The following is a 27,361-nucleotide window of genomic DNA, read 5'->3' as shown; positions in this document are numbered from 1 at the left end:
GAAAGCCACATTCCAAAGGGGGCTACCACAAAAGCACTCAACTATCTTTCTTTCTGGCCCACAGTAGCACATAGTGGGTTTATGAAATGGAGTTTCACTGAAAAGTTAGTGCCTTTGCTAGTTCAGCACATAGATTTCAGAAATGACTTTTCACTGGTGAAATCAATGCTGTTTATATGAATTTGCTCTAGAGATAGCAGTTTGCATGCAGGTTTTGTTTGCACACAGTATAAACATCTAAAGCTCCTGCAGTTTGTACCCTTAGGGATGGTGGCCAAGAACTGATTTCTAAATGGCACCATGTTCAGCAGTTGATTTTAAGGATTCTAGGTTGCTTTAATCTAACTGGATGGGTGAGATGAATACCATAGCTAGAATACTGTCACCTATGCCTCAGATGAACTTTTTAGCTTAGATATTGTAGATGGACCCAAAAGAAGAAAGAAGTAGGGTTTCATGGAGTTTATATACTAGGATATATAGCAGAACTGTGCCTTCTTGTTAATAAATGTCTTATGTGTATAGCAAAATTTACCTAAGGCTTGGTTGTAACCTGGTAACCAGATTATAGAGAGGCCTAAGCCTCTGAGGCCTTAAACTATTGGCAGCTACTAACATTTACCAAAAAAACCTAATAAGTGTAAAGAAAATTTGATTTTGATTATTTTCAATACACTCTTGCTAGCCTACATGTAATCTAATCCCAAAGGATGTGTTGGGCTAATGCACAGAATTCTAGAATCTCATTTGTTTCTAAACTAGACCTTTAACCACTCATGAAGTCCACATACTTCTAATGCACTGATACATGAGGGCTATCTAGAAAGTATTCTGTCATCTATGTCTCTATTTTTCATATAACATGGCTAGATACTTTCTGAAGAGCTCTCATATATGAGCTGGATGCTTTAGCAGCCTCTGAATTCAAGGGTTCCCTATGCATACTGCATATATGTTGATTGAAAGATATGAAACCATAGTTTCTGAAAGCCAAAATCATGACTTTCAGCATTTCACATGGTTCAACCGAATAAACTGAGTGTATGAAGCCACACTAGAAACATTGGGAAGAATTATATTCTTTAAGACCATAAAGTATGGAAGTGACTGATCTGTCATCAGAGAAGCACATAATATTAACTATTCTGCTACTCCTTCTATCATATCTTTTCTTTCCCTTTATATATTTATTAATACAATTCGAAAGGTAGATAATTAATATCCACATATAACAGGATCTTTGAAATTCATCAATTCTAGTGGCTTTTTAAACGTTGAATAGTCATAGAATTCTCTGCAAGTCAAACCTATAAAGAAATAAAAACAGATAAAATGTAAAATAGTCGAGTTGTTCTATCTGAATAGGAGGTGCTATATACATTTGGAGAAATTCCCTTTCTTCCCTTCCATTATGGTTGCCCTTCTCAGGGGCCCCTTTAGAATACCCAAGGCTTCACCGAGCACACCGAAAATCACTGATCCATCTTGACCACTTCATTTTACTGATTATAAAACTTAAATCTATAGTTAAGTGATTTACCCAAAACTACTTGATCATAGGACTAGGACTACAACTTGGTCTACAGAAACATATACTGCTCTTCTTTAGACTTAACTTACGTTTATAAAATCCATCATAATATAAAGAGATGGCACCTGTGGCTCAATGAGTAGGGCGCCAGCCCCATATACTGATGGTGGTGGGTTCAAACCTGGCCCCAGCCAACTGCAACAAAAAATAGCCGGGTGTTGTGGCAGGCACCTGTAGTCCCAGCTACTCGGGAGGCTGAGGCAAGAGAATTGCCTAAGCCCAAGAGCTGGAGGTTACTGTGAGCTGTGACACCATAGCACTCTACAGAAGGTGACAAAGTGAGACTCTGTCTCTTAAAAAAAAAAAAGAGAGAGAGAGAATGAAAAGAAAAACCACAGAATGGGAGAAAATGTTTGCAAAAGACATGACTGTTACCCAAAGAACAACCAGATTTAAAAATAGGTCAAAGATCTTAACAACTCCTCACCAAGGAAGATACACAGATGGAAAATACACATATGAAAAGATGCTCCACAGTATATAGCCATGTGTTTCTCAAGGATGGGAATATGTTATGAGACAGGTGTTGTCAGGTCATTTTGTCATATGAATATCATAGAGTATACTTACATAAACCCATATGGTAAACACTTCTACACACCTATATGGTCTAAACCAGTGGTTCTCAACCTGTGTTAACCGCTTTTTAACAATGAAAATACAATGCGGCATTAGAAAGGTTGAGAACCACTGGTCTAGACTATTGCTCCTAGGCTACAAACATGTACAGTATATTATTGTAATGAATTTAGTAGGCAATTGTAATAAAATATATTTCTATATCTAAACATATGAAAGATATAGTATAAGTATGGTATTATAGGGTGGCGCCCATAGCTCAATGGGAAGGTCGCTGGCCACATACACCGAGGCTGGTGGGTTCGAACCCAGCCTGGGTCAGCTAAAACAACAATGACAACTGTCAACAAAAAAAATAGTCGGGCATCGTGGCAGGCACCTGTAGTCCCAGCCACTTGGGAGGCTGAGGCAAGAGAATCACTTAAGCCCAAGAATTTGAGGTTGTTGTGAGCTGTGATGCCCAGGCACTCTACCCAGGGTGACAGCTTGAGACTCTGTCTCAAAAAAAATGGTATTATAATCTTATGGGACCACCATTGTATATTCAGTCCATTGTTGACCAAAATGTCATTATGCAGCTTATGACTATATGTCATCAGGGAAATACAAGTTAAAATAATGAGATACCACTACATACCTATTCAAATGGTCACTATCTAGGATACTGACAACATCAATGCTGTCAAGGATATATGGAGAAACATGAACTCTCATTCATTGCTGGTGAGAATGCAAAATGATACAGTCACTTTAGAAGAAAGTTTGGTGGTTTCTTATAAAACTAAACACATTCTTATCATATGATCCAGCAACTGTACTCCTTGGCATTTACACAAGAAAGCTGAAAACTTAGGTCCACACAAAATGTTTATAGCAGCTTTATCCGTAATTGCCAAAACTTGGAACAACCAAGACATCCTTCAGTAGGTAAATGAATAAACAAACTGTGGTACATCCAGACAATGGAATATTATTCAATGGTCAAACAAATGAACTATTAAGCCATGAAAAGGCATTGAGGACGGTTAAATGCATATTACTAAAGTGAAAGAAGCTAATCCAAGAAGGGTACATATTGAATGAGTACAACTATATGATATTCTGGAAAAGACAAAATATGGAGATCATCTATATGTTTCCAGGGCTGGGGAGGAGAGTGAGATGCATAGGTGAAGTACAAAGGATTGTTGAGGCAGTGAAACTACTCTGTATAATATTATAATGGTAGATACATGTAATTAGTCATTATGTCCAAACCTGTAGAATGAACAACACCAATAGTGAACTCTAATGTAAACTATAGATTCTGTGTAGTAATGATGTGTCAAACTAGGTTCATCAGTTGTAACAAATGTACCTCTCTAGTGAGGGATCCTGATAATGGGAGAGGCTATGTGTCTGTGGGAGAAAGAGATATTTCGGAATTCTCTGTACCTTCTACTCAATTTTCCTGTGAATATAAAACTTCCCTAAAAAAGCAAAGCCTATTTAAAAAATAATAAACATTGAAAAATAGAACATTATAATATGTGAAATAAGGTTTACCTTTAAACATTTTCTTCTAGGCAGTGCCCGGAGCTGAGTGGATAGGGTGCCGGCCACATACACCGAGATTGGTGGGTTTGAACCCAGCCTGGGCCAGCTAAAATCAAAAATGACAACTGCAACAAAAAAAAATAGCTGGGCATTGTGGCGGGTGCCTATAGTCCCAGCTACTTGGGAGACTGAGGCAAGAGAATCACCTAAGCCCAAGAGCTTGAGGTTGCTGTGAGCTGTGACGCCACAGCACTCTAATGAGGGTGACACAGTGAGACTCTGCCTCAAAACAAAAAGAAAAGATTTTCTTCTATTTATTCTAAATCATTGGTCCTCAATCTTAGGTTATTTTTTACTCCTACGGGACCTTTGGTAATATCTGAATATATTTTTGGTTGGCATAAATTTAAGGGGGAGAGTCTCATAGGCATCTATTAGGAAAAGGCCAAGGATGCCACTTAACATCCTAAAATGCACAGGATATCCCCCACAGCAAAGAATTATCTAGCCTAAAATGCCTCCTAGGTCTATACTCAAAATAATTGAAAACAGATATTCAATCAAAAATGTGTACATTTACATTAATGGAAGCACTAGTCACAACAGCCAACAAGTAAAAGAAAATAGCTAAAATAGCTAAATGTCCATCAACTGATAAACGGATAAACAAAAAATGATACATTCATACAATGGAATATTATTCAGTCATAAAAAGGAAAGAAATACTAATACTAATACAACATAAATAAACTACCAAAAGTATGTTAAGTAAAAAAAGCTAGACACATATATGCACAATGTGGTTATGTATTATTTGATACAATCTCTAGGTAAATCCATAGAGATAGAAAGCAAGTTAGAAATAGCCAGAGTCTGGGAGGAGGAAGAAAGTAATACTAAGTGACTGCTTAATAGGTATTGAGTGTCCTTTGAAGTCATGAAAGTGTTTTAGAACTAGGTAGTTACACGACATTGTGACTGTACTAAATGCCACTGAATTTCACATTTTAGAATTGTCAAGTCTATGTTACATGAATTTTGCCTTAATTTTAATAAAAACTCAATAGTGCTGGGGTTGAGAAACTTCTACACTTATGAACCAACAGTTATTTTCTTTAGTAAGTAAATAGCAGAGACAAAAAAGCATCAAGCACTGTAATGAGTTAAAAAAAAGGTAGCCTGACCCTTAAATAGTTAGCTCTTTTTTTTCTGGTGGGAAAGACTTGTCAAGAAAACATAATGGCAGTTGTCAGCCCCATGCAGATTTGTATTACTGTTACAAAATTAAGAAGATAAAAGAGTTTACAATAAATTGGTATCATCTAAACTACGGAGGCATGAATATGTCTCAATAATAAAGAGACTTGCACATCTAATACAGGCCAGAAAATGAAAAAATTAATTGACTTTAAATGTATGCTTTCACTTGAACTATAGTCCAGGCAGCTGCCAAATAAAATTACGTACTACATTATGAGACAGCCACTTTACAAGGTTTGTCAGTTTGAAGGTGCTTTCCCTGTTTGAAAACACGGAGCTGTAAGCTCAGAAGTAAACTTTAGAATTGGCTGCAATTGAGCAATAGTTCAGCAGTGAATTAAAGAATTTAGGTATTTACTGTGGTGGTTGTAAACCATCTTTCCTTCCACTAAGTCTTGATAAGTGGGAGGATGTGTTTGGATTCTCTGGGCTAAAGGAGCCAATCACATCCAAGGACCCAAGGGAATTATAAGAAACCAAGATTAAATGGCAGCACTGCCACTGTTTGTTTATAGCATGACTATATGTTCATTCATACTAGAATATTAACAACATGTTATCATTAAGTATGGAAAATGGAGAAGGAAAACTGACTTTTCATATTAAGATTTTGCAGACTTAAGATTTTCTTCTAGGCTAGGTAGGTAAGAGCTGTTTCCACACACTAACTTATAAAAAGGGAGAAATTGAAAAAAATGCTAAGTTATCTTTATATTTTATCCTAGTTATCCTCTATAAATAAGGCCTGCTTGAATGCAAACATTAGTTTTGCAGCCATATTGTTGTCTATGCAACAAAACCAAATTAGTCTTTTTGAAGATTCACGGCTGAGTGTATTATTCCTATTTTGTGAAGGATGTGTAGGAGCAGCTTGTGGTTTGCTATTATTGAGACAGCATGATTAACTTTTTCCAGAAACTCTATTTTTAAGGTAGACAGTGAAATTGCCCATTAGTAATTGCATATTAAGAGAAAGAGCTACCACAAATTGCTGTTAGAAGATGCAGTAATAAAAGTGTGCTCTGAGATAGAAAAAATTCAGATGGAAGACTGATACATTTTTATAAAAAAATAAAATTCTGCTTAAAGATTATAATAGAAACAATAATACCAAAATTTTTAGCAAGAAAACTACAAAGAAACTGCTTTGTAGGTAAAGATAATACTTACTGGGAGTACTGAGCCTTTTATAATTTTATTATGAATATATCATTTTAGGAATAAAATTAAAAGATAGACTAAAACTTTAATTTCCATCTGAAGATGATTAAAGATAAATAGTCTAGTATAGTCATCTGGTATCTGCTGGGGACTGGGTCCAGGACCTTCTGAAGATACCAAAATGCTTGAATCTCTTACATAAAATGGTATAGTATTTGCATAAAACCTTAAAATATCCTCTGTGTACTTTATCTCTAGATTACTTTTAATACATAATATAATGTAAATTCTTTGAAAACAATTGTTAAACTGTACTGTTTTTTATTTGTATTATTTTTATTGTTGTATTATTTTTTACTTTTATTTATTTCTGAATATTTCGATCTGTGGTTGGTTGAATCTATAGATGTGGAATCTGCACGTATGGAGGGCTGACTGTATTATGTATGTAATATTTTGTGAGCCTACATACACGCATGTGCAGAATCCTCATGTTCTCTTCTTTGTGAAAATGTTAATTCTCTACTATAATTTTACACATAATTTTATTTGTACATGCTGTTTTTTTATTGAACTAGCATCCCATCTTGTCATTTCATTCTGTTTTAGTGTTCCATGATGCATTACATTATTTGTGGCAAGAAAAAATGCAAAGATAAAAACCTATCATTTAAAAATGGTAAGTTGCACATGGGCCAGGTAAACAGTGTCAGGCCACTTACTTTAGGTACCTCCCTTGTGAGTTGTGCAGAGCAAGCTTCTGAATTGAATTATCTTGTTAATCTACCTTGGTCACTGACAATCAATGCTGCTGCCTTGTGAATTACTATAGCCATGGACCACTGCTTCTCTGAAGATTTTAATACTTGTGGCACTCTACTGATAAACATGTGTTTTAACTATTACCACAAATGTTGATGGACAGTGAGACATTTCCCTTTGCCTATCTGTCTAGTCCCCATGATATAAGAACATTGTCGTAAATCTTAGAAATTAATTTCTTCTGTACCTCTAACAGCAACAGATAAGTTTTCATTAATAATTCACTTCTTATGCTACTAATTAATAGAATATTGAGAACATGGTTTATTGGAAGAAAAGAAAAACTGCATATGACATAAGAGACCTAGTTTTGCATTTGGCTCTCCATTAACAAGCTGTAGATTATAGATAAGAATTTGTCCTCTGAGCCTCTGTTTTATAACATATGAGGATAATAATCCCTATTTATTCATAGTTGTCAAACAGCTCAAATAAGGTAATATAAAGAAAATATCTGTGAGTTGTAAAGTGCTCTACAGATATTTGTTAATAACAAAATAATTATAGGTTCTTTAGAATCTTAAATACAAAGCCCTACCCAAGAATTAATATATAGTAAACGGAATTTCTATGCTTCAGATAATGAATACTGGTGGTGGTCTAATAAGAAAATTAATACACAAGTCTGTTTTCATCTTAACCTTTTCTAAAAACTTATACTTTGTTTATAATCTTTTATGTCACATAAATTAAAAAAAAGATTTATCTAACATATAGTTATAAATAATTTCTTCATCTGGTATCAAAGAATACTAAAAGAAATTCGCCTCGATTTTAATTCATTTTTATTTTTTCACCTAAACTGTACAGTTGTTCAGCTGTGTTCTTTGTTTTCATGGATCCTTAAATCATTTAATGAAGCTAATGCCATATCTTTGTGGTACTTTCCTCTGTGTTCCCCCCCCACGTTTTTTTAGAGACAGAGTCTCACTTTGTCACCCTCGGTAGAGTGCCATGGCGTCACAGCTCATGGCAACCTCTAGCTCTTGGGCTTAGGCAATTCTCTTGCCTCAGCCTCCCGAGTAGCTGGGACTATAGGCACCCGCCACAACACCAGGCTATTTTTTTTGTTGCAGTTTGGCCGGGGCCGGGTTTGAACCTGCCACCTTTGGTATATGGGGCCAGCGCCCTACTCACTGAGCCACAGGCACCTCCCCACCTCTGTGTCCCTTTGTATGATACACTGAGCTACGTTTGTGAGAATCTTTGCCAAATCCAGTAAAAACCTCATTGTATAGCATCAGAAAAGAGAAAATAGTACACAGTAGCATCTTTCTTTTTCCAATAACTGTGTCAGCAATTAACAAACATAATCAGACAAAATAAGCAAAGCTTAGAGAGTAAAGGATAAAGTCTCTTTGAGATTCAGGATGTTACAAATAATTTTAAAGTGGTCAACACAGTCAAAATGTCATCACACGTTACTGTGTTGTTAAAGCAGTATTTTTTGAAGCACATCCCTTGTCTCATCTCCAGGTTGGAAATATGCCCATCTTTGCAGATTATATTATCAAGTGCTATTCTTTAACAGGAACTACAGTAGACCATTAAACAGCATAGATTTGAACTGTGCAAATCTACTTATTCACGGATTTTTCTGCCTCCTTTGCCACCCAAAACAGCAAGATCAACACTTCTTCCTCTTCTTTATCTTCCTCCTTGCCCTACTCAATGTAAAACAATGAGGATAATTTATGATGATCCACTTCCACTAAAGAATAGTAAATATATTTTCTCTTCCTTATGATTTTCTTAATAACATTTACTTTTCACTAGCTTACTTTATTATAATAATATATAAAATACAAAGAATATACAAAATAGGTATTAATCAACCATTTATGTTATTGGTAGGGCTTCTGGTCAATGTAGGCTATTAGTAAAGTTTTGGGGGAGCTTAAAGTTATACCTGGACTTTTGTGTGTGGGGTATAGTACCCCTAATGTGCTCCATTGTTCAAGGATCAACTGTATATTAACTGCCTTACCATTTGAACCAATACTTGCTGAGGCATCTTTTAAAATAAACAAAATAGGCTCAGCGCCCATAGCACAGTGGTTATGGTGCCAGCTGCATACAACAAGACTGGTGGGTTCGAATCCAGCCCAGACCAACTAAAGAACAATGTCAACTGTAACCAAAAAATAGCCGGGCATTGTGGCAGGCGCCTGTAGTCCCAGCTACTTGGGAGGCTGAGGCAAGAGAATCACTTAAGCCCAAGAGTTTGAGGTTGCTGTGAGCTGTGACACACACCACGGCACTCTACCAAGGGCGACATAGTGAGACTCTGTCTCAAAAAAAAAAACAAAACAAAAAAAAAACGGGTTGACTTGTCTCCATGTGGCTATAGTGACACTCAACAGCCAGAATATTCTCCAAATCTACTTGAAACTTGAAGTTGAATGAGGACCAACCCATGATGCATTATTGTGGAAGCATCCATTGACAGCTGATTTGGGGGCAAGATATGACATGAATTAGGTCCAGACCTCTAACTAGTTTCATTTTTTAAATTATTTTTAAAATTTCTAGGCCATCAAAGATTGACTGACATCTGTGAATGTCTGGAAAGATTCAGAATCCCTAGGGCTAATAAATTTCTAAGGGAATCTCTGGAGAAAACAGGAGTAGAAGCTGAGTCAAGGGTATGGCAAGCAAGCTGTAACATAAAGAGGAATGCTCAGTTACTTGCACAACCCTAGCTCCAGTCCTGCTGCCTACAGAAGCATCTGATCAAATAACTTGACTTTGACCATTAAAAGAACTGATGATGAAGATATTATACTTAGGACAACAATGAACAGATAGCACTGCACGATTCCATTACACTTTAGAGCTCTCAAAACAGCTTTAAATGTATTATCACGTGATGCCAACCACAACTCCTGAGACTAGAAGTACAGAATGTATTAGTCCTACTTAGAAGATGAACAAACAAGTTTAGGGAGGCTCTAGGATTTGAACAATGTAGTAGAGGTAGATTTTGAATTCAGGCCTTCTGACTCTGTGCCTAATACTCTGCTTACCATTCAACATCACACCAAATCTTCAACTGAGTTCCCTGCATAGCACTCTAATTTTATGATTGTGAAAATACATAAAATTTAAAAGCTATTTGAACCTCCAATACTTAAAGCCTTGAAAGAGATGCTACTGTGATCTGAGTCATGTAACATATTTTGCAATTCTGCTTCTCAGCTTATAGCTTAACTCTTTTGCTCATTGTTCTTGTTCATAAACAACTAGTAAAGACCAGTAGCCAGACAGTCTTCTTCAGGCACTAATCTTTGTTACATATTAACTTCCTCCTTTATTGTCCTATACCTAATCAGAACAGATGGCACTCTAAACAGGGACTCTGACAGTTACACCTTCAGTGTGGAATGTTAAGTACACTTTTCCCAAAAGAGAAGGACCACCTTGACTCATCAGATTTTTATAACCATGCATAAGCCTTACATAGAAAGATGTTGTATTTTTATTAAAATTCCCTAAATTTTGTCTTTATAAGCGATTCTAAACTTCTTCACTTTGGAACACTTATTTCCATTCTTTGGAATCTGTGCTTCTTGAGCAGGCCTGTCTTCAAACTGTGTGCTTAAATAAACTCTCTTTAAACTAGATTCTGATTCTTCTGATTATTTTATGTTGACATGATTTACACTAATTAGAATTATTTATGAAGTCACCATGGTGGCTGCTTAATATTAACAATGAAATGACCTTAAATTTGTCTGTTGTCCACTGTCTACTGCCCATAAGTAGTCTTATTAAAAAGTAAAAAATGAACACGAGGAATCATTTACTAGTCCTTAATGTTAGGTTTCAACATTTTAAGGGAAACCCAATTTGCAAATCAGCCTCACAGATGAATTTTTTACTGCCATTGGTTGGATAGTAGAATGTTGTGTTTGTTTGTTTATTTAATGTTACTATCAACAAAACATAGAAACCATAGGAAGAATTATTAAGAAGCTGGGTTTGGGGCAGGTCTACATACTATCAAGATTGGGCTATCTGACAGTGAGCAATGTGTAGGTGTTAGTCTTTCTGTGCATAACTCTGCCTCAGACATAAACTTTCTAATGCTAACAAGAAATACAATTTAGGTGTCCACAAAAATACTGTGAGTTGCAAATCTGATTTCTTGGCTACAGTGTCTATGGACAGTCTTCTAAATGACTTAAAAGGAAAAAGAAACTTACCCCTCCCCATGTTTTCTTGTGGTCTCCTTCAGGTCCCCGGATAATGATTCCCTGTATAAAATAGAGCACATATACACCGTCAGATTTACAGAGTCCATTACAGCTGATGTGGTCAATGTGAATATTTCATTTCAGAGTGTTCCGATCTTGTCCTCTGACATAAACATTTTCTCTATCATAAACAGATACCTAACCTCATAGGACAAAAACACAGCATCTGGAAGCATGATCTCTATGTTAGCTTGCCATAAACTTCTTTATCTGATATTAGCTTCTGCTTTGCCAAATAAAAATCATCCAGTTAGTCACATGCTTATCTCTTAGGAAGATAGTGATATCACCACAAAGTGCCAAAAGGTCCAATGTGAATAACCAGATTAGCATGTTATAGCTTGCTTGTCTCTGGCTTTCCTTCAATATCATTCTGTGACAAATCTAATACCCTTTTCAGTGTAACATTTTCCTGAATAGTGTCAAATAGCAGCAACCTTAATCTAATTATCCCTGAGGCAAAGCAGTCCACAGAATCATTTCCAATAAACAGTATGAATCAATGACAATGAATTTATAACAACAGAAACTTTGGAGAAACAAACAAACAAAAAAACCACTTTGTAATTACAGAGGGAGAGCATACATGGGGGAGCAGTGATTCTGTTTGTAAAAGATAAAAAATCATATACATACACAGAAGCTAATTATACCACAATACTTCATTTTCTTACAGGGTTTAATCATAGAGTGACCACACATTCACTATTCACTTGTCACATTCCCAATATGAAATTAAGCACTTGAGAGATAATATACCGTAAGACATAGTCTATCACCCATTAAAGAATTTATAACCTACTTGAAGTAGAAAACAATTAGGAATAAATAAGAGACTGAAACCTAATAATCAGTTATGTAACACTGGACAAATCATTTTCTATCATAAATTATTTGCAAAAGGAGGGGGCTGAACTATGTGTTTCCCAAATTACCCTCCATAGGATGCTTAAAAGGTATGTTATTCAAAAAACAGGACTTTATAATCAAATAAATGTAGGAAATGCTGACATGGTCAAAGGATTCCTTTACTACAAGACTTTTCAGAGCCTTTAAAACGTTAACAAGAAGTGTGACAAAAATAGAGTCTCACAGTATTTAGCTACATAGTCGTTTTGTAAGCAATTAACATTTCTCAGGAGTACTACTCCTCGGAGTTCATTTTGAGAAACTGGAAAAGAACTGTGAAAGCCTCTTGTAGCTCTCAAATTCTATTATTTTCCAATGAGGTATTAATTATATGAAACAAAATTAACATAGAGTAAATCAAGAAAGAAATCAAGGGGGCTGGGTTTTTAGAGAATTTGGGAGATGAAAGGAACTTTAGAAATTATCTAATGATTCCTCATCAACATACCTTTTCTGAAATCACAGACAGCCCTCAAAAAATCTTACGCAGATCACTAATATATGTATTATATAAAATGGGTTAAGGCAGAATTCTCCAGGTGGAATTGAGGTGGAGGGCTACAGACTCACCACACAGTAGGATTTCTCCTTGAGGCAGCCTGGATATACCTCAGCAAAAACCAAGAAACAGTTTGAAATCCAGTGACCCCTGATGAAACTCCTGTGGGGAGGCTTTAAGAAAGAGCTGTAACTTTTATACTTTTACACAGGAAGGTCTTCATCCTTCCCAAGTTATCATCTCAATTTTAACTGTAATTCCTCAAATCAGATAAATAAAATAATCACTGTAAATATATATTTCTCCATAAAACCTTTCTAATTTCAGGAAATACCAAAAGAAAGTCAACTATGTGTTCCATGTACAAATGAGAAGCCATGAAAGAGTTAAGCAGAGAAGTGGTAAGTTGTATACCTAAACTGGGATTTTAATAAGATATCTTGGTCAGCAGTATAAAAAGGGCATTTGAGGTGTGAGAGTGGCTTCACTAGGGACAGTGATATCAGAGATGTTAAGTGAATCTGGCAGGACTTCTTGTATTTTATTTCTTGATTATTCTTTAATATTTAATAATGTCTTTTTGAAAAGAACCAAGCCTATTTCAGCTGTATTAGGGGGAACCACAAAGGAAAGGGCTGTCAGAAATGGGCCAAGATTTTTAAAGAAGAATTGGCTCTCCAGAGGTCAACACAGTAGAGATAGAAGTTATCATCAGAGGCAGCTATCTTCCAGAGGAAGATCAAGATAAAAACCAAGGAGGCAAAAATCAATACTCCCTGTCAGTTATTTCACCTAGCATTCCAGCAATAAACCTCCAAAGATCAGCATCTCATTTTAAAGAAGATAATATCCTTACAGAGACACAGGGCTCAAGGCCTACTTACCCATATCACCCTATCTCTCAAACTCCCCCAGTCCCACATTACCTCCCTGCTTCTTTGGTTGTTATGGTCTTTTCGCTCTGATCCCCTGCTACTCTACTTTATAGTCCCTTCTTTCAGCTTCTGTAAGCAGTACTTGTCGATTTTGATTCTCAATCAGGTCCTCATATGAAACCAAATATTACCTTTTTTTTTTTTTTTTTGAGACAGAGCCTTAAGCTGTCCCCCTGGGTAGAGTGCTGTGGCATCACAGCTCACAGCAACCTCAAACTCCTGGGCTTAAGCGATTCTCTTGCCTCAGCCTCCCAAGTGGCTGGGACCACAGGCACCCACCACTACACCCAGCTATTTTTTTTTTTTTTTGTTCCAGTTTTCATTGTCCTTTGGCCAGCCCAGGCTGGATTTGAACCTGCCAGCTTTGGTGTATGTGGCTGGTGCCTTAGCTGCTTGAGCCACAGGCGCCAAGCATCCAAATATTACTTCTAAAGTAATGTGAACAGACTTAACAATAAAAACAATAACAAGAAAGCAGCTTTCAGCTAGACATTAGGAAATCTAAATAAAAATAATCACTGTTCTGTGGATTTATATCACCCTGGCATTAAATACCCTCTGTAACCAGGTTCTACCTTTCTTAATAGTTATACTATTCCAGCCAAACCAGCCTCTATTCATCCCGCAAATATATTTTGAACTCTTCCAACTCTATGTGTCTGCCCTTTTCCTCTGCATGATCTACTTCTATAAAAATTCTATTCATCCTTCAATATCAGTATTGATGCCTTCCTTCATTATCTGAGTAGGAAGTTATCTCTTTTTCTTTTGAATGCCCATATAATATGGAACTTGTGTGCATACTTTATAGTATCTAACATATAGTCTAATTCTCAGGAAGTAAGCAATTTGTCTTCTATACCTCTATCTAGCCCGTGCAAAGCTCTAGCTCATTTGCAATAAGGGCTCTAGTGGCCTACATAGACAAGATGTAGGGGAACTGCCTTATCACAATATAGAACAAATACCAATTGAATCTTTGAAAGCTTTGAGGGAGGATTAAATCAGAACAGTTTTTTAACAGTTCTTGATAACCGTAAGCAGCACCTATGAGGATGCTAACAAAGATTTGGGGTTTTCCAAAAGGTAAGTCTTGGTTCCACCTGGTTCCTGTTTATTTTCTAGTTGGTCAATCTGGTTCAGTACATTAAAAGTAACTATTACTACTTAAGACAGAGCGGTAGTATAATGTATATTTTATGAGCTGAATTTTTAAAATTAAAATTTGAATTTGAATTTTAAGCTTCAGTTGTATTAACTATTTAAGCTTTGAATGTATACCCCCACTTCTTTAAGAGCTTCCTGCACCATTTTTGAGATCCCTTATATGCACTCACCCTTCTTTGCTCAGCCTTCCTGTGACAATAGCCTGGAGACTACTTCTCCGGGTAGTTATTCTTTTTCTAGTAATACTCTGAGATTCAATTATATCTAGCTTTTTATTAGTTTTAAAACACTGGAGGCTACATTTTAATTTGCAGAGAAGCACTTCTGTGTTGTCTTTACTTTTCAGTCACACGGCTCTCTCACGGTTGGTCAAGCAGCTCATAAGGTAATGGTGCCTTCACTGCGCTTAGAGGCACCATTACTATAATCTCTGACCACCCTACTTCAGGCTTTGACAGTCCTAGCCTTCTGCTCTTCCCCAGGCCCCCAAGGCCCTTCTAATTTTTAAAGGTAAGAGGACCTAAAGGTCCCATGGAGTGCTTTATAGAAGTACTCCCTGGAGTTCATTCCCTCCTCATGGTGTCTCCTTAAAGCCACAGCTTTCCAGCTATCTGAGGGCTCCTCTGCATGAAAGTCTACTGTGGCTCAGTGAGTAGGGCGCCGGCCCCATATGCTGAGGGTGGCGGGTTCAAACCCAGCCCCAGCCAAACTGCAACCAAAAAATAGCCGGGCGTTGTGGCGGGCGCCTGTAGTCCCAGCTGCTTGGGAGGCTGAGGCAAGAGAATCGCGTAAGCCCAAGAGTTAGATGTTGCTGTGAGCCATGTGACGCCACGGCACTCTACCAAGGGCGGTACAGTGAGACTCTGTCTCTACAAAAAAAAAAAAGAAAAGTCTACTAGGACTCTGGGAGCTTCAACTATGCATTTTTCTACTTCTATATCCTTCAAATACTAAAAATTCAATTTGTATTTGATATGTATCTATTATTATAAGGAGGTTTCATTTGTGCCATCTCATTAGTGCTTATAACCCTATGAGGTAGGTATAATAATACTTCTTGATAAATGACAAAACTAAATTTCAGAGAAATTGACTTACTCTTCTTCACATAGTAAGTAGGAGCATCTTAGGACTTTTAGTGCTAATATTAAAACTCCGTAACTTTTCACAAACACACTCATGTAACTGACATCTAGATCAGGATTCAGAATACATTCCAGGGTTTTAAGCTAAGGTTTCTGACACCAAGTCCAGTGCTCTTTCACTCACATATATAGTCATTCAAAAGATATTTACTATTTATTACATTTCAATTATTTTGCTAAACACTGAGTTGTTAGCAAATAATATATATGGGATCTCTGTCCTAATAAGAGATTAGAGTCTATGGGGGAGCCATAACATTTTGTTTCATTATAAATAAAGAACTTACGGTGTTAGAGGAATTTAAAGAAGTTCAGTATGATTACAGCATTGCAAGCAAGAGAGAAGTTTGAAGATAGACATAAATGATCAAATCATACAAGACTTTACAGGCTGGTCAAGCATCTGGATTTCATTCCAAATGCAGTGGGAAACCAATAGCAATGCAGTGGGAAACCCATCCATTCATAAAACAACCTATTCCCTAAGAACTTACTTCTTTCTTCAATTATCCTAAACTTTAGGTACTTAATATGTGCCATTCACTTTATCAGGCCCATTACCTCAAATGCATAAAAATAATAACTTATATAAAAGTTTGAGATATAGGTGTATCATATTCAAATTTATACATTAATAGTTTATAAATTAATAAATTATCAAATTATCAAATATTTGAAAATTAATGTAAATAGCTATACATGCTGTTCCTCAGTGCTATCTATAATAGGTAATAGCACAAAAATCCTGTCAAGATATTGCTGATTTCAGGGATACTTATCCTAGAATCTCTAGAGCAGTGGCTCTCAATCTTCCTAATGCCATGGCCCTTTAATACAGTTCCTATGGGTCATGACCCACAGGTTGATAACCCTTGCTCTAGAGCAAAGTTAGGCAAAATATACAGATAAAGAAGGAGACTTTGTTTCATTCTGTCCTCTGGTCATCCTCAGATTTGAATATGAGGATGTACATGATAATACATACCAAATTTAGCACAGTCATCTTTTTAATTCAACAGACATATACTCAAGTGTACACTGTGTGTGTCTACTGCATGCCTAGGATAGGGTGAGAGATACAAGAGTAAGCAAAACAGAAGAAAAATCCCTGCCCTTATGAAAGTTATAATATAAAAAGGAAGAAATAATTAACTTGTGACTATTTATTTAAATAAGCAAAGTGCCTGTGATCATAGTGATGCAAATCTTTTGTGACAGCAATGGTTCATGGGTATTCTCTAGAAGATCCCAGATACCACTGTATCCATCTCAGCCAATATAGAAAACTGCAGGCCTTGTCAGGGACCAGGGCCCTGAGGTATATCTTTTTGGGGCACATCATGACTGAAGGAGGGGTCCAGTCCATGAATCTGCCAGTTTCAGGGTCTCTTTCCAGTTTCCAATCTGTGTATATCATTTTGCCTTCCTCTGTTCCCACAAAGACCTTTGTGCAGAATTCCTCTACTGGCTTGAGATGACTGGCTTTCCAGATTATGGTATGGGTTCATTTCTCCCACCTTCACTGCTCTGTCCTGTGCTAATGCTTTGTCGTTCAGGAGTATGTATAAACACACACATTTATAGTGAAAAATTAAAAAGAAATAAACAGTTTACATTTTCCTTCCCTTGTGACATGAATCTGGCCCATTCCCTTCCTAACGTAGTAGTCCTGAGTCCAAACCTTTGTAAACTTTTAATTTAACAGTAGTAACTTTCTCAAACCAAAACATCAGTGGCTGTACTACTATACAATAGCTCTAGCTATTATACGTGCAACGTAAAAGTTCAGCTAATCCTAGGGCTAAAATGCAAACATCATGCGGAACCTCTTTCTTCTTAAAAGTATTTATCTCACCTCATTTTACTTGCTATTTTTTTTTTTTTTTGTAGTTGTCATTGTTGTTTAGCTGGCCCAAGCCAGGTTTAAACCCACCAGCCTCGGTGTATGTGGCTGGTGCCATAACCACTGTGCTATGGGCGCCAAGCCTATCTCACCTCATTTTAAAGCAAAGACTTTTTATGATCTAAAACTAATGTTGCTTAGTGAAGCTTTGGAAAACAAAGAAAAGCAAAAGTAAATGAACAAAAGTCATCCATTATCATGTCCACCAGAGATAACCACAATTAAAATATTGATGTATTTCCCCTCTAGTGACTTTTCACTAGATATAAGTCACCCTTCCACCAATGAGATACCAAGTATACAACATTACTTTGAAAGAGAAGTCAAGCATCTGGAATACGTAGAACAGTGCAAAATTATTCATGATGAAGAAATCAATCTGGAAAAGGAGAGGAAAAAAAGTAAAACATATCAGACGTCAAAAGAACAAATGGAAGCTGGGTTGAAATGGACTATGATATATATCTGGAAGTAGAAAAGACCATCCTCGTCAGTGTTGGCCTACTCAAAGTCTCAGAGAGGAAGTCATACATGGACTTGTAGAAGAGCCTTCCGAGGGGATGTTTGGGAGACTTTGTGGGACCTATCCTCTTTTTGATCTTTATTTTTTATGTAAAATGAACTAGCAAACGGAACATAAGGTCATTTAAAAATATAGGCTTTTATTTCATGCTATTAAAAAACTTCTGAATTATAAAAAATAAATAAATAGGCTGGGCCTGGTGGCTCACGCCTGTAATCCTAGCACTTCGGGAGGCCGAGGCAGGTGGATTGCCCTGAGCTCAGAGGTTAGAGACCAGCCTGAGCCAGTGAGACCCTGTCTCTACTAAAAAAAAAAAAAAAAAGGCGGGCATTGTCATAGGCACCTGTAGTCCCAGCTCCTTGGGAGGCTAAGGCAAGAGAATTGTTTAAGCCCAAGAGTTTCAGGTTGCTGTGAGCTATAAAGTGAGACTCTATCTCAAAAAACAAATAAATAAATAAATAAATAAGAAAAATGCATAGTATATTACATAGTGGTAAATAGTAGTAGATATCAAAGAGAAAAAAACAGAGTAGGAAAAGATGTCAGGAATTATTTAAATAATGATTTCTGTATAAGACAAGCACTTCTTTTTTTTTGATACTTACCTCTTACTAGTTTACTAATGACACAGCAGTTGATAATATGTATACCAGGGGTTAGCAGACATTTTCTGTGAAGGGTCAATGGGGAAATATTTTAGGTTTTAAGGGCCATGTGGTCTCCTTTGCAACTACTCAACTTTGCTATTACAGCACAAAAGTGAATTTGTATGTTGCTATGTTTTAATAAAACTTTATTTGTGGACACTGAAATTTGGATTTTATATAACTATCATATATCATGAATATGCTTCTTTAAATTTTTTCAACCATTTAAAAATTTAAAAACAATTCTCGGTTGTCACACAAAAACAGCCAGCAGGCCATTAGTTGCTAATCCCTGGTGTTTACAACAAAATGGCTTATTGAATTTTCATAAATCAACAAGTCAAAAGAAATACATAAAAGCATAACATAAGTATTATGAAAACACAAAGATCCAGCACCATCCCTAATAACAGTTAGAAAATTCTCTAATACCTTTCAAGTGAGAAATATTAATTTTATATGATAGACTTATATTTCTGGTACACAATGAAATATTAAAGATAATGGTATAACCATTTAAATAAATCATGCTAAAACTATAGAAGTACCTCAGTGAATAAAAAGTCACTGCAAACTATAGCAAGCATTTGAAATGACCTATAAATCACTTGATAAAGTCAACTGCTTTTCCTAACAGAAACAGTTTTTCATCCACATTGATGTTTCAGTTTCCACTTCCATCTTGATAAAACACAAATCTCTATATTAAATCTTGACTTTTCCCTTGAGTTCCACAATTCCAAATGTCTCAGAGAAACCTACACTCTGATATGTTGCCACTACCTGAAACACCACAGATCTAAAACCAAGTATTTTCTCTACCACATGTAAAAATTAGCTTCTCCTCTAACTTTTGTAATTGTCTTAATGATATATTCATTCCCTAATTCAACCCAAGTGTTGTGAGATAACATTTTAAGATGTTAACTAAAGTTTTGGTTCTCACAAGAGTTTACTTTTTCCCCTTCTTTACTCCTACCTACCACCTCCCTCACAAGCAGCTAAGCCATTCTCTATGTTCATTGCTTCAAATGAAAGACAAGCCTGGATCAAAAAAATGAAAAAAAAAATTAAGCTTTCCTGTCTTCTAAAGACTTGGGAGATATGAAAGGTCTTCCATCAGAGATAAAATGATTGAAGAAAACAGTGAAAGTAAAGGTTTCCCCTCCAATCTCATCCCCACCGCCAACCCCCAGGCTTAAGGCTTTTCTGGATTGAAAGGAATAAAGAAACCACTACAGCCTAGGATGGAAGGATCAGACCTGAAAACTTAAGGGAACCAGAGTCAAAACGAGGGACCATTTTTAGTGAGGGGCATTATTTGAATGCTCAGGAGCCAGTTGGGAGTGGATTGAGCATCTGAAGACTGTAAGACTAAGCATATGGACAGAACCTCCTCTGGGGGTGCATGCTAAGGGCTTCCCTTGGACAGTAGCCATTCTTTGCTGATGACCTCCCTACTGAAAGGATGCCTATCTATACCTGAGGCTTTGCCAGTCTCCATTCAATTCACCACATGTAAAGAGCCATCCTCACAACTTTCCTGGACCGTAAGCCCTTAAGAACAGAACCGTAGACACTCTGTGGAAGTAATGGTAGTAGCAGAGGTTATCATTGTTAGGGCAAGCTCTGCAGTTAGAATAAGCAGGATAAGGAAAGGTGTGGCAGGCTCTAGGAGCCACTACTTAGCCTGATTGATTACCCCATAAATGAGTTTTACATGTTTTTGATCTTCATAACACAATTGGAATAATAGTGTATACTCTTTTGTTTTTTTTTGAGGGGGGGGGGGTTTGAGACAGAGCCTCAAACTGTCGCCCTGGGTAGTGCCGTGGCATCACAGCTCATAGCAACCTCCAACTCCTAGGCTCAAGCGATTCTCCTGCTTCAGCTCCCAAGTATCTGGGACTACAGGCACCCACCACAACACCTGGCTATTCTTTTTTTTGGTTGTATTGTCGTTGTTTGGCAGGCCCGGGCTAGATTCAAACCCACCAGCTCTGGTGTATGTGGCTGGGGCTGGCACCTTAGCCGCTTTAGCTACAGGCACCAAGCCAGTGTATACTCTTTTGGATCTGGCTTCTTTTGTTCAACATCTTGTTTATGAGATTCACCCATATTGTTGCATGTAATTGTAGTACATTCATTCTAATTACTGGCTCCATATAAGGTATAGGTCCCTATTTATACAGTTGTTGTACTATTGATGAACATTTGGGTTGTACTATGGTCCAAAAGTTGGTGTCTTCTAAATTTCTATATTGGAACCTAATACCCAATGTGATCATATTAAGAGGTAGGGCTTTTGGGGAGGGATTAAGTCATGAGGGTTCCATCTTCAGGAAAGGGATTACTGTCCTTATCAAAGGGGCTCGAGGTAGCTTCCCAGACCCTTCCACTATGAGAAAACGCAGTAATAAGGAGCCATCTTTGAAATAGAGAGTAAGCCCTCACCACACACTGAATATGCTAGCATCTTGATCTTGAACTTCCCAGCCTCTGGAACTATGAGCAATTAATTTTTGTTTTTTATAAATTACAATACCTAAAGTATTTTTTATAGTGTCCAAACTGACTAAGACAGGTTTTTACTTTAGAGAACATGAAAAGAGGCAATATCGGGCAGCACCTGTGGCTCAGTGAGTAGGGCGCCGGCCCCATATACAGAGGGTTGGCGGGTTCGAACCCAGCCCAGCTGCAAACAAAAAATAGCCAGGCGTTGTGGTGGGCACCTGTAGTCCCAGCTAATTGGGAGGCTGAGGCAAGAGAATCACCTAAGCCCAGGTGTTGGAGGTTGCTATGAGCTGTGACACCATGGCACTCTATGAAGGGCAATATAGTGAGACTCTGTCTCTTAAACAAAAAGAGGCAATATCAATGGCTCAGTCTAACATAACCAATTAGTAAGACCTACTTTACTTCCTTTGAACAACTGATTCCTGTCTTTCTATTCTCACTTCAAATTGTCACATTTCTTCAAGTTGATAATGTGTGTCACAAGGACAGAAAATATCTTAATTCTTTGAAATCAATGTGCTTTTACAGAACAGTTATTGTACATATGTAAGCACTACTATCAATGTGATCACTGACAATTTTTTTTGAAAATTTAACATCATTGTTCTTTTTTACTTTTTTATTAAATTGTAGCGCTGTACAATAATGCAATCATGAGGTACAACGTGCTGGTTTTATATACAGTTTGAAATATTTTCATCAAACTGGTTAACATAGCCTTCATGGCATTTTGCTAGATATTGTGTTCAGACTTTTATATTCTACATTTAGTAAATTTCACCTGTACCCTTCTAAGATGCAATTGGCATTTTGATATTTTGGTTTGTAAGATCTTGGAATTTTTTTTTTTGGTGGAGACGGAGTCTCACTTTATTGCCCTCGGTAGAGTGCCGTGGAGTAATACAGCTCACAGCAACCTCCATTTCCTGGGCTTAGGCGAGTCTCTTGCCTCAGCCTCCTGAGTAGCTGGGACTACAGGCGCCCGCACAATCCCCAGCTATTTTCTTGTTGCAGTTTGGCTGGGGCCAGGTTTGAACCCACGACCCTCAGTATATGGGGCCGGCGCCCTACTCACGAAGCCACAGGTGAATTTTTAAAAAGCATCCTATGGGCTCGGTGCCAGTAGCTCAGTGGTTAGAGCGCCAGTCACGTATACCAAGGCTGGTGGGTTAGAAGCCAGCCTGGGGCCTGCTAAACAACAATGACAACTGCAACAAAAAAATACCCAGGCATTGCGGTGGGTGCCTGTAGTCCCAGCTACATGGGAGGCTGAGGCAAGAGAATCACATAAGCCTAAGAGTTTGAGGTTGCTGTGAGCTGTGATGCCACTGCACCCTACAGAGGGTGACACAGTGAGACTCTGTCTCAAAAAAATAAATAATTAGGGTAGTGCCTGTGGCTCAAGGTGTAGGGTGCCAGCCCTATATACCAGGGGTGGCGGGTTCAAACCCGGCTCCAGCCAAAAACTGCAAAATAAATAAATAAATAAATAAATAATTTTTTAAAAAGCATCCTATTTTAGGTCTCTCTCAATATATATAAAATGCCCTTAACATGCACTTGCCAGTAGGAAGACAGCCTAGGATGAGATACACACTTCTCCTGACCTTTAGCAAGATGCTCAGGGGAGGTAAGACGGAAGTAGAAGTGCAAAAGAAGAGGTAAGTTCTGGTAGGCTATTTGAATGCAACTCATAGCTTTAAAATCATCAGGAGAAACTGAAAAGAGATATTTAGCATAACAAACCATGAGAATAAAAACAGCATCAGATAATAACATAATACTTTGTTATCAGATCATTATGCATATTAATTCCTTTAATCTTTGCAATCTCATGAGTTAAATATGGTACTATCATCACTCTCATTTTATAGATAAGGAATTTGATACAGGGTTGTTAAGCAATTTGCTCAAGCTCATAAGAGTTTGTAAAGTGCCACAGCTAAGATTCTTAGGAAGTGTGGCTCAATGATGATATACAATAGCACATTAATGACTGGGGGTGGGTGGGTATTTCTTTCCCCAAATGGGGTGAGAGTTCTATAATGTAAACAAAATGTTTGAGCTATCCATGAGAAAATGTTAAGTATAGATTTTAAAGATACAAATAAAGCTTTCTGACCATTAAAAAGGATGAGAGGAGGGATTACAAAGAGACAAGAGGAAACTTCTAGAGGTGAAACCTTGCTCATTATCTTGATTGTCACAACAAATTTATGAAGTATATGTACATAAAAATGTATCAAATTGTACACTTTAAATATGTTCATGAGTGCCAATTGTATGTCAATTGTACATCAATAAAGCTATCTGCAAAAAGGATGAAATAAATCTATGGATGAGCTACAAAAGTTGCTCACAATATATGGGAAAAGAAGTTATAAAAGTAGTATTAATGATATCATTTGTTATATAAACATACATGTAAGAACATATCATAAAAATAAAATGTTATCTGTGGGAGGTTTTGATAACCTATGGTAACACAAAGAGCTTTCACTAAGACCTCTCTCAGCAGGTAAGTGAGGAAGCCATCTTGGAAGCAGATCTTCTATCTATTCCTAGTTGTGCCTTCAAATGACTGTAGCCCTGGCTGACATCTTTATAGCAATCTCATGAGAGACCCTGTGCCAAAAACACCCAAGTGAGCTGCTAATGGATTGCTGATTCTCAGAAACTGTGAACCTGCTAAGTTTGGGGGTAACATGTTATGCAGCCATAGATGAATAATACATCATATATTATTATTCTCTTATGTAATTACAAAAATATAGCATATATGCAGAAAAGTACATAAATTGTAAATATACACCTTGCTGAGTTTTCACAAAGCAAGCACATCTATGTAACCACCACTCAAATCAAGACATTGAGAAGAACATTCTTCGCACCCAAGCTTAGCATCTTTCGGTTTCTTGTCCAGTTACTGTCTCCGAAGAGGGGTAACTACTAGCATAATTTCTTTTTTTATTATTATTTTTTTCCTGGCATTTTCTTAGTTATTGTGCTAAGACATTTACATTCCACATTTACTAAGTTTCACATATACCCTTGTAAAGCATAATTTCTTATACCATAGATGAGTTTTATACATGTTTTTGAACTTCACATAAGAAGAATCATAGTGTATACTCATTTGGTTCAAACTTCTTTTGCTCAATAATACCATGTTTATAAGATTCATCTATATTGTTACATATAGTTGTAGTTCATTTAGTCTCACTACTGATTCCATGTTAGCTATAACTTCACTTATTTATTCATCCCATTATTGATGGGCATTTAAGTTGTTTCAAGTTTAGATTTATTACAAATTGTGCTATAAACATTCTTACACATGTCTTTTGATAAATTTACATATCTATTTCTGTTGAGTGTATGCCTGAAGCAGAATTACTCCATATGTTGCCTATATTCAGCTCTACTCATTACTGCTAAGTAGTTTTTCAATGTGGTTGTACCAACTTACACTCCCAGAAGTGGCACTGCAGAGTTCCAATTGGGCCACCTCTCAACATTCTTACAGACTCTTGGTGTCATCTTTTCCATCTTTGCTATTCTGGTTGGGGGTAATAGTATCACATGGTGCTTTTTAATGATAAATGATGAAAATGAACATCACTTTGTAAGTTAATTGGCCATTTGAACTTCTTTTGTAATACCAGTTTCAAATCATTAGCCCATTTAAGTGTATATGAATTTTAAGATCAGCAAAAGGCCATAAATTTTCTAAACTAATGAGCTCTCTATGGTATTATGAAAACAAGTGCCTTTGACCAGCAAATAGAGTCATCAAAAAGAAAAAGAAAGCTAGAACTAATGACAGGAATAGTTTGGTGCCTCTTCTAAATACAGAAATATTTTGAGAAAAGCAATAAGGCAGAAGGAATCCTTAAAGTAGAAATGAGACCAAAAAAAAAAACAGGAGGGGCTCAGCACCTATAGCTCAGTGGCTAGGGCACCAGCTACCTATACCAGAGCCGGCGGGTTCAAATCCAGCCCAGGCCTGCCAAACAACAATGACAACTACAACCAAAAGACAGAGGGCATTGTGGCAGGCACCTGTAGTCCCAGCAACTTGGGAGGCTGAGGCAAGAGAATAGCTTAAGCCCAAGAGTGTGAGGTTGCTGTGAGCTATGATATCATAGCACTCTACCCAGGGCAACAGCTTGAGACTCTGCCTCAAAAAAAAAAAAAGGCAGCTGGCTCTAGCTCAGCGGTTCCTTCATCTGTACAGTGCATCTTTGATCCACTACAGGCACTGCTCTGCCAGTTCGAGTCCCAGGGGCACTCCCCAGCCCTTTAAAAAAAGAAAAAAAGGAAGGGCTATTATGAAGATGATGCATGTGGGTAGAATTTTATTCCCTTTGGTGAGTAAACTACACACAGAAGATAGTTCAAGAATCATGATAGCCTTTGTCACTGTCCAGAAAGATTTTTTTTTCTGTGGAAAAGAAAAGCCACGGATGAGCTTTAATCATATTATAAAGTATTATATAATTCACAGAAGTTCAGTGTTAGCAGGCAAGACAATAAATATTATGCAAATAGGAAATTATCTCACCTGTGATTCTATTACATCATACTTTCTAAGAGAGGGAAAATGGTCATTTATATATACCCTTGAATAGCCAATAAGCATATACTATCCTTCCTTTAACCTCGCAAGCCTACATTAGGCTTTGCCTTTTTTTTTTCTTTTATGAGTTACCAGAATGTATTATGGCATTAGCTGCTTATTTTTAGTTTACTGATTAAATTTTAATAAGACTCTTCAGATAGCAGAACAATCAGTTAAAGAAAGTTAATACTGCTGGACGATCAATGCATAATGGACACCATGTGTGAGTGAAAAAGTAGAGGAATAAACAATGTGGCTTCAATTGTATTATCTTAGGCATACCACAGCACAGAATTTTAGCAAATGTAACTGGTGTTTTAAATGTGAAGAAACTCAGGTATCTTAAATGCTTTTGATAATAAGGTCAAATATACTAACTTCAAGAGCACAGATAATTCAACCAGAAAGAAATAGGTTCTCACATTTTTAGTTCTCTGTCCTGTTGTATATGCATGTCGCAAAAAAAAAATGATATTGAAAAATCACTGCAAATAGCATATGGGGACAAATCTGATATGACTCTCAGGCCTTATAAGGAAAGAGTTCTTTCTGTGCCATGATATTGTTGCACTATCTAACAAATTATATAACTATAATGAGTATGTTTAAAAATATTACATTAAAATTACTAGAACTAAAATTTAATGGTCTGAAACAAACAATTAAAATATTTACCACAATTCTAAAGCATGTATTATACACTTGTAGGATTGAGTTCTTAAATAAACAGGATGTACAGCTTCTTCAATAAAGACTGTTTCTAAGCAAAGGCTCATTTCCTATATGTCATTAAAATTTTTTAAAGGAGGGCGGCGCCTGTAGCTCCATGGGTAGGGTGCCGGCTTTATATACCGAGGGTGGCAGGTTCAAACCCGGCCACAGCCAAATTGCAACAAAAACATAGCCAGGTGTTGTGGCGGGCGCCTGTAGTCCCAGCTACTCAGGAGGCTGAGGCAAGAAGAACTGCCTAAGCCCAGGAGTTGGAAGTTGCTGTGAGCTGTGACGTCACATCACTCTACTAAGGGCAATAAAGTGAGACTCTGTCTCTACAAAAAAAAAAAAAATAATAAAATAAAATAAAGGAAATTTGTCTCAAAAAAGTAAATTGATAATATCACACAACAATAAGAGTTACATCCTATAAAAGCATGAGCATGGGTTTGTAAGGTAAAATTAAAAAGCCCATGAAAAGATAATTTTTTTCCTTTGTAAACTAATACCTTCTGTAAAAGCAGGCCAGACAAAATCACAAGCATGGATTCCTGGGAGGAGCTGATGCTGTTGGGCTAT

The 27,361-nt window shown here is 36.9% G+C and overlaps 1 protein-coding gene across 3 annotated transcripts in view; it reads right to left on the bottom strand.

Annotated features, from left to right (window-relative positions):
* The window catches only part of LOC128577879 (transmembrane gamma-carboxyglutamic acid protein 1), a 108,468-nt gene that overhangs the window by 37,493 nt on the left and 43,614 nt on the right, over nt 1-27,361 (bottom strand). For 2 of the 3 annotated variants that reach the window (XM_053580255.1, XM_053580256.1), the window contains one exon: nt 11,155-11,205. In XM_053580255.1, the coding sequence (XP_053436230.1) occupies nt 11,155-11,164 (10 nt within the window). In that variant the 5' untranslated portion in view covers nt 11,165-11,205. Of the gene's footprint in view, nt 1-11,154; nt 11,206-12,684; nt 13,647-27,361 lie in introns of those variants that run through there. The other variant, XM_053580257.1, reaches the window with a different exon arrangement.

Source organism: Nycticebus coucang, chromosome X, assembly GCF_027406575.1.
Source record: "Nycticebus coucang isolate mNycCou1 chromosome X, mNycCou1.pri, whole genome shotgun sequence".
In the NCBI taxonomy this organism is placed as follows: domain Eukaryota; kingdom Metazoa; phylum Chordata; class Mammalia; order Primates; family Lorisidae; genus Nycticebus; species Nycticebus coucang.
Note: the sequence above shows the minus strand (reverse complement) of the source record. Positions and strands in the feature narration are given on the sequence as shown.